The sequence below is a fragment of the Scomber japonicus genome, chromosome 7, assembly GCF_027409825.1.
Source record: "Scomber japonicus isolate fScoJap1 chromosome 7, fScoJap1.pri, whole genome shotgun sequence".
Taxonomy (NCBI): domain Eukaryota; kingdom Metazoa; phylum Chordata; class Actinopteri; order Scombriformes; family Scombridae; genus Scomber; species Scomber japonicus.
In genome coordinates, this window is record NC_070584.1 from 1,305,540 (window position 1) to 1,314,083 (window position 8,544).

General features: G+C 41.9%; 1 protein-coding gene across 1 annotated transcript; it reads right to left on the reverse strand.

Moving 5' to 3' along the window:
- Positions 1-591: 591 nt before the first annotated feature.
- Positions 592-7,747, reverse strand: ddx10 (DEAD (Asp-Glu-Ala-Asp) box polypeptide 10). Its single transcript, XM_053322178.1, has 2 exons — positions 6,332-7,747; positions 592-2,060 (listed from the first exon to the last, which is right to left on the reverse strand). The coding sequence occupies exons 1-2, from the start codon at positions 7,682-7,684 to the stop codon at positions 846-848; spliced, it is 2,568 nt and encodes an 855-aa protein (XP_053178153.1). The 5' UTR covers positions 7,685-7,747; the 3' UTR covers positions 592-845.
- Between the last annotated feature and the right edge of the window lie 797 nt (positions 7,748-8,544).

Genomic DNA, 8,544 nt, shown 5'->3' on the forward strand with positions numbered 1-8,544 from the left:
GAGACTAGAAAAGCTGTAAGTAAAGTATAAGTACAGTCCATTTATTTGCAGTATCAACTTCAAAGTCATATTTCACTGTTTACCTCAGGACAGTTGCTGCTCTAATAACTAATCATTTCCTCTTTAGACCAGCAGCTCCAAACCTGAGAGCTGCAAACTCTCAAAAGGTCACATGATAAATCAGAGGGGTGACAACAAATGAAAAAAGAAAATATTCTTTTATGAAATACATTTAACCACTTTAACTGGTCAGTGGTCGCATCACAGTTTACAGTTAATATACAGAAAATAAATGGATTTTGTTGTTGTACAGATCAGAAAATGCAAAATAGAACACATTCTTATCATATATTCTTCTCCATTTTTGTTCCATCACATCTACAATTAGCTCTGATGTTTCTACTTGTTAATATAATAGACGATCATTTCCATCATCACACTCATAATAAATTAAACAGGCTGCTGCTCAGCCTGTAATAACTGTTGTTTTCTGGGATTATGGAGGAGCTCTATCACAAAAAATAACCAGATCTGATGATGTCATCACTAGGGGAGGTGGGGAGGGGGGGGATTTGGATAATGCTACTTTTTAATAGAAACTCTGCATTACACACTGGTGGTGTACAGTTTGAAAGATGGAGGTGTAAAGGACAATCTAAAATAAAATAAAAATTAGCAGTTGCATCATGGGAAATGTAGGATCAAGTAAGGAGCTAAAAGTTAACCCATCCTATCTCTTGTGAGTCCTTTCAATAAATGAAATGCACAAACTTTATTTCTGTGTGAACATTTTATGACTTAGCGGTCACAACTTTATCAAACTTATGAGTTCATGATGTCTCTCTCTACCTTCGTCCTCCTAGCAGCTGTAAGACTAACTCCTCATCCTCAGCCAGAGAGAGACCAGTGTCCAGAGCTGTGTGCTCATCATCCTGCTTTCTCACTTTCTTCCTCTTCCCTGCTGGGAGCGTCTCCTCTTCCTCATCGCTGCTTTCGCTGCTGTGGTGTCGTTTACCTAACCTGGCTTCATCCTCCTCCTCCCCTTCCTCTTCCTCCTCTCCCTCAGACCTCTGTTTATCAGGATCCGGCAGGGTGCTGGGGTCAAACTCGTCTTCGCTGCTATTGGCCAAGTACGCCACCACCTCGTCTTCCTCCTCCTCTTCATCAGATTTCTGCTTGTGCTGCTTGCTCGCCTCCCTCCTTGCTGCCTTCTCCTTCATCCTCTTCTCTGTGTGTTTGGCCTTCACTTTGCGCCGGTACTCCTGCTTATCAAACTCCTGGTCTTCTCGTTTCAGCCTCTCCCGAGCCTTCTCCACATTGATACCCGACACCTCCTCCTCCTCTTCCTCCTCATCCGCCTTGGTGCTGGTTGCCGAGCGCTGGACCGGTGGCCATAGCTGCACTGCGTCTCCTTTCTCGCTGAATGTCACTTTGGTGTTGACCTGGAAGTTTCTCTTCAGGACTTTTTTAGCTTCTGTGAACTTTGTTTCTTTTTCTGTTTTCTTTGTGTCTTCCTCCTCCTCTTCCTCAGGCATCTCCTCTCCTCCTGTCAGATTAAAAACGTCCTTTCTTTTCACTGTCAGCAGGTCCACACCTTTTAGATCGTCATCATCCTCGCTGTCACTTGCACCTAGCAGCTGTGTCTTGGACTGCTCCTCCTCTTCCTCTTCCTCCTCCTCCTCCTCCTCCTCCTGATCATCATCTGACTCTGAGCTCTGGCTCTCCTGTTGAGGACGCTCTCCTCTCAACTGGGACTTAAAGCTCTTCAGCTCCTGCTCCTCCTCGGACCGCTCCTCCTCCTCTTGCCGCTCCGCCTTCTCCCCCCTCTGTGCCTGAGCTTTGTTTAAGAAGCGTACTCTGGGGGCCACAGCCAGACCCAGAGAGACTGCGTACTCGTGGAGCTGCAGCTTAAAGACGTCAAACACGTCTTTGTTCTTCATCAGGAAGACGGAGCGCAGGTAGGAGACGAAACATCTCTGGGCTCGCTCCTTCTGCTCCTTCTCCTGAGCCAGGAAGGCCTCTAGCTTCTGCTGAACGGTCTGCAGCTTCTCTGGGTTCACCTGGAATCAATCACAGCATAAGTTAATATAGATATACTGTTCTTCTATGAACAACACTGACAGCTGTGTGTTTCTGTTGCAGTTAAACTAGCCTTCAGAGTTTCTCACCACTACTGATGCTTAAAGCCTGTGTAAAGTGAATTCAGACATTTTCTTCTAAACACATTAAATAGGTCATAAATGTATTTCTAAAAAAGGTGTAAAAAGCATTTCAACCATTTAGATTTGAATTGTGGAGCTAGGCTTCACAAACTGTGTTTCAACATTTCTGTGTTCAGGATTTAGTGGGCGGGTCTGAATCACTGCTGCTGTAGAGGTATAAATACATTCAGCACACACTACTACTACTACAGTCTACAGTTAGCTGAGTTAGCCGCCGAGCTAGCAGCAGAAAGCTCTCAGACGTAGCGTCCATGTTTCTGGTAGAGGTGGTGACTTTGATTGACAGGTGACACTTGGTAGGGGGCGGGCTTTCAGTGAACTCGGCGGGCACTCCCACAGCGTTTGGGAGCAGAGAAAGAGGCTGATTTTTACACAACTTTGAAGCCTAATTTCATATATTTGGTGATTTTTCAAATCATTCAAATTTGGCAGGGTGGTTAACAACACACTTTTCTGTGGTATGTCAAACTCAGAACACATATTTATTTTACTTTAGTTTACACAGACTTTAAGAGTTGGTCCTACCAGCACTACCACTGCAACTAATGATTACCTCATTGTCGATTTATCTTCTGATTATTTGTTCATTAATGGATTAGTTGTTTCGTCAAAAAAATGTTTATTGCTGTTTCCCAAAGCCCTTAAATGTCCAGAACTTTAAAGGATGAGTTCACAATTTTCCCAGTGTGTTTATATGAACAGTGAAAGAGGTTTTCCTCTCTGTAGTCATTCCTCCTGTTCATACTGACTAGTAGAAGATTTCTTTCAAATGTGCTTTCAATGTAAAGTGATGGAGGACTAAATCCACAGTGTGTCCACACACTCATTTAAAGTAGATGATCAGCTTCTATTGAGCTTCATCAGTGTGAGTTATTCATATCAAGTGATATCTGACACATTTACAGTCTTTTTAGCATCAGATTCCCTCTTAGTGTTTCCTGTTGAGCTGTGGTGGAAGTATAGTAACAAAAAGAGGAACTTTGCCACTAAAACATTGTAATGTTGAAACATAGAAGATGAAGATTTGACTCATTTGGACGCTGAAGCTTCATATTAGCTTCACATCTACTTTTAAATCCATTATATTACACAGAAGGAGGACTGTGGATTTAGTCCTCCATCACTTCCATTGTAAGTGTACTATGAATGATCTTCTAATGGTCAGTATGAACAGGAGGAATCATTATAGTAAGAAAAACAGGTTTCACTGTTCATTTGGGCTCCTGACTGTTTTAAGATGTAAGCCCATCCTTAAAGAATCACTTTACTATAGAATGAGTGGACATGATGTGTTTATAGTCACTGATGTGCTACAACCAGTTATTCAAAGCTTCAGTCAGAAAATTCAGGCAACTAAATCCAAATAAATAAAAGGGCTTCCACGTCCAAGTCTTTAAACGTTTTTGTGTGAATAACATCAACATGTGAAATGTGCTATGTGAAATAAACAATCCAGTCAAAGAAAAACATCATTTCCCATGATTCACATAAAAGGCATAGAATACCAGCATTGGCTATGAGGAGAAAATACTCCACAGTGATGTAATGGCGCCCACTGGTGGCTGCACACACCAGTTGATTTACCCAGTTCGCAATTAACAGTCATATCTTAGAAACATATGACATTCATGTTAAAGTAAGAAATATAACAAAGGTTCAGGCCAGTATGAAACAAAGTGCACTAATAGACTCAATGAGATACTGTATAATTAACTCATATTAAATATAAAGCATTGCTTAAGAGATAATATAGAATATTAACTATGCTACATATTATAACACATTCATTATGTCTTTGTTACAGCAGCTTTAATGTTCTCTCCTGTCCTCAGAATAATAAATCAACCAGGACAGATTTACATTGGAGAAGCTGGAAGCAGAATTTGGTTAAAAAATGACTCAAAATGATGAATCAGTTATCAAAACATGACTCACATTGACCCTGTTTACACCTAGTATTAACATGTGTCTCAGGTGATCTGACAGCTGAGACACCTTGCTGTTCACACCTGTCTCTATTAAGCGTCTCCAGCTGAACACCTACGTCACTTCTGTTAAAAGGTCAAACAATCCTGTTCACAGTTATTCTGTCAGTCACACAATAAGCACATTTGGCAATCGGGGATAGTAATGAAGTACAGTACACACCACACATGTATGCCATTTACATTTCAGGTTATATATATACAGTCAAGCCCGAAATTATTCATACCCCTTTTGGACATGCCACTTTTTGTTCAAATGTAAATAAAAGCTGACTGAAATATTTTTCTTACCACAATGATGCCTTTTGTACATCGTCTTTTTATCTTCTTGGAGACGCCTGTGTCACTTCCGGTCAAAAAACAACTTGCTGGTTGAATAAAAGGAACTTTAAGTCAAAAGTTGCCAGGGGTATGAATAATTTCGGGCTTGACTGTATATATTGGCTTGCTGGGACTCTTACATGGAACAGAGTCATTGTTAATGTTTTTACTGTGTAAAGCAGTAAAGTCTGATTGATTGAATGTTATTAGTAACACCTGTGCATTTCCTGCTATGACAAGTCAGAATGTGTGCTGTGATGTTGGATCTCTCTCTCTTAGCTCTGCCTGAGGTTTCTTCCCGTTAAAGGGAGTTTTTTTGTGTGTCATTGTCGCCAAGTGCTTGCTCATGCTGAGTCTCTTTAAATGAAATGAAAGAGTACAGTCTAGACCTGCTCTATGTGTAAAGTGTCTTGAGATGACTGTGATTGTGATTTGGCACTATATAAATAAAGATTGATTGATGTGCAGAATGGAAATGGGAACTTTCCTACATTGTTGCGGCCAAAATATACATTAATTCATATTATTATTAATATTTATTGTTACCAATTATTATATAAAAACACTTTTTTTACTGAGAGTACTGGAAGTGACAGTTTTTTGACTACAAAGGGCAGATCACCTATTCTTTTGTTTTGTAATCATTGATAAATACTTGAAGTGACTTTTGGTTCGCGTCTTTTTGTGGATCTCAATTTCACCCACTCAGGAGTGGAAGATTTGAAGTTTGATGCCGCAATATACACTGTAACACTGTAACTGGTGACACAGTCCCATGTTTTGTTCTTCTGACTCTGTGATTCAGCACTTTCAATCTGACATGAAGTCATGGATACTACATCAACATGCCATTCACTATAGAAACAACTGTGTGGGAGTTATAACCTTCTGAACACATGGTGCCCAAAGTTCAGTGTCTCAAATGTAACTGGACACTTGGCTACTCAGTATTTGAAGCTGTGTATTATTTCAGCAGAGCGAGAGCTCACAAATGGCTCAGAGCTGACTGACAGTTGAGAGTTTCACTGAGGTGGAGTCATCTGTCAATATAAGGTACAATGAAGAAGAAAACTGCCTCACAAATGCTGACACTGCACATTCTCACATTATTTGTCCTGAAGCTCAATAGAAGCTGATCATCTACTTTAAATGAGTGTGTGCACACACTGTGGATTTAGTCCTCCATCACTTCCATTTAAATCACATTTAAAGGAGATCTCCTAATAGTCAGTATGAACAAGAGGAATGATTAATGTCTCTCACTGTTCATACGTACACCTGTAAGATAAACATATAAGACCAATAAAACGCTTACATAACTATCTGAGCAGAGCAATTACAGAACTTTGATCCAGCTATTAATGAGGAAGCCATTAGTTATGATGTCCATTTAAGACTAGTAATCACATTACTTACTGCTTTGGGAATGATGCTACCTGCCTTCAGATGGATGAAGAGTTGGGTTTTGAACCTGCTCTATGTGTAAAGAGCCTTGAGATGACTTTGTTGTGATTTGGCGCTATACAAATAAAGATTGATTGATTGATATGGAGAGAAAAGTCCTACCTGAATCTCTCAAATCAGTCAGCACTATTTATCTGAGATGTTAAAACTGACATGCAGTGATATTTTCCACTATTTAGGAAGCCTGTTCAGGTGTTCAGGAATATATACTGTTGTATGAAGCTCCAAGCATGATCATAGATTGTTCTCATTCTCACTCTCACTTTATAGACAATAATCAGTTTTACAGGCATGGCTTTCCTCAGTGTGTGTTTTATTCCTGTCACTGTGACGACTCACCTGGATCTTATTGATGGGCACCTTCTTCTCCTGTAGCTGGCCCACCATGCCCTTCTCCTCAGAGGGCAGCAGCAGCAGCAGGGCCTCCCCCCCTTCCTTGTACCTGGCTGTCCTCCCCACCCTGTGGATGTAGGTGTCTGCGTCCTCGGGACAGTCGTACTGCAGCACCCAGTTAACGGCGGGGAAGTCCAAACCTCTGGCTGCGATGTCCGTGGCGAACAGCACTGCGTTCTGCTTTCTGAGGAAGTCATTGTAGACCTCCACCCTCTTCATCTGCTGCTGCTTGCCGTGCAGAGCCAGGATGGGCATGCCTGGCCTGAGGCGGCAAAAGACACGGAAAAGATACTGCACCTCCTTACAGCAGGCGAAGAAGACTATCACCTTCTTCTTCAGGTGGCTCCGGATGAAGGAGAAGAGCATGTTGACCTTCTGATGGAGCTCACACACCACGTAGCTCTGCTCCAGGGTGGCAGGGGTGCTGAATTTGGCCTTCTCGTGAACCCACACATACTCTGGATCTTTGAGGCTGAGTCGAGCCAGATCTTTGACAGATTTGGTCTGTGTGGCAGAGAACAGCAGCGTCTGTCGTGTGGTGGGGAGGTTCTCCACGATGGCGTTGAGCGTATCGGCGAAGCCCATATCCAGGATGCGATCTGCTTCATCCAGCACCAGCATGTGGAGGTCAGAGGCGTGGAAGGCGGCTGTTTCATCCATGTGCTGCAGCAGGCGGCCAGGGGTGCAGATGACTATGTTGGTGCGGTGGATCTTCTCTGCCTCTGTCTTCAGCTCCTTGCCACCGATCACCAGCCCTGCAGAGAACTCGTGGTTCTTACCCACCTTACGGAGGACTTCAAAGGTCTGGTAGGCGAGCTCTCTGGTTGGGGAGATGATGAGAGCACCGAGGCCGTCCATGGAGCTCCACTGCTGCCGGTACAGACACTCCAACACAGGGATCAGGAAGGCTAGAGTCTTCCCTGAGCCGGTCTTGGCCGCTCCCAGCACATCTTTCCCCTGCAGGGCGGAGGCCAGGGTCTGCCTCTGGATCTCAGTGGGCTGTCTGTACTGACACTCCTGCAGGGCCTGTAGGGTTTTCTTAGAGATGGGGAAGTCTGAGAACTTGATGGCTTCTTTGCTGTTGATTTGTGAGTACCTGCTCACGAGCCTCTGGATGTCCTCGCGCTCTACCTGCCATTGCGGTTTATGGGTCTGCGCTCTGCTTTTCTTCACTCGAGCTTTGGTCTTGTTGTATTTTTTCTTCCATTTCTCAAAGTCTTTGACGGGATCAGAGGAGCCTTTCAGCTTAGCGGGTTTGGGTTTTTTACCAGCAGAGTTGGAGCCTTTTTTCTCCATCATTCAACACGAGCAGAGAGTTAAACACATGAAGTTTACAGCTGGACATAAACACATGGAGAGACAGCTACCCGTCGCTTTCAAGATGACGTAAACACATGGTAGTTATCAGTGGTTATCAAACAGCTTAGAGATATATGACTGCCACCTACTGGAGTGGAGGAGGATCACAACACTCTGTCATTATGATCGGCAATACTCTCAATACACTTTAATGTACGTGAGATGATTCTTTTCTTTCCCCAAGTTTGTCAACATTGTTGAATTAAAACCATAAACAATGACAATTATGTAATTCACGTTAGGATATATACCTGTTTTGTCATAATCAGAGATTAAGACTTTTCCACTAAAACGGGTTTTCAAAATAAAGACACATAAGTCATATCCACATGTTTTTAATAAAAAAAAAAAAAAACAATACATGAAACAATGACAGAGCGCTGAATATCGACATAACATATTCATAAAAGTACAAATATAAATATATATTGAAATATATATAACCTGTCTTCACTTACATATATATACTGTAACTAAATGAATAAACACACAGACAAAGGATGAAAATAAAATAGGCAAGAAAAAAAAATATGATTATGCATTGATATGCATTACAATAAACTATACAACAATTTACAGTACAGAAAAGGGGTAAGTTGTAGTTTCAAGGGAGTATAAAAAATATATGTTTATATTATCAGAAAACATGACAAATGAGGGTTGAGAATCTACGGCAGCACATAATAGACAGCAGTTCTAGAGACAGTCCATATATTGGTCATTATCAGTCCATTATGAAATGATATGTAAGTGCATACAGTAAAGGGCATGAGTGTGCTCCAGTTCTTTCTTCTATTATG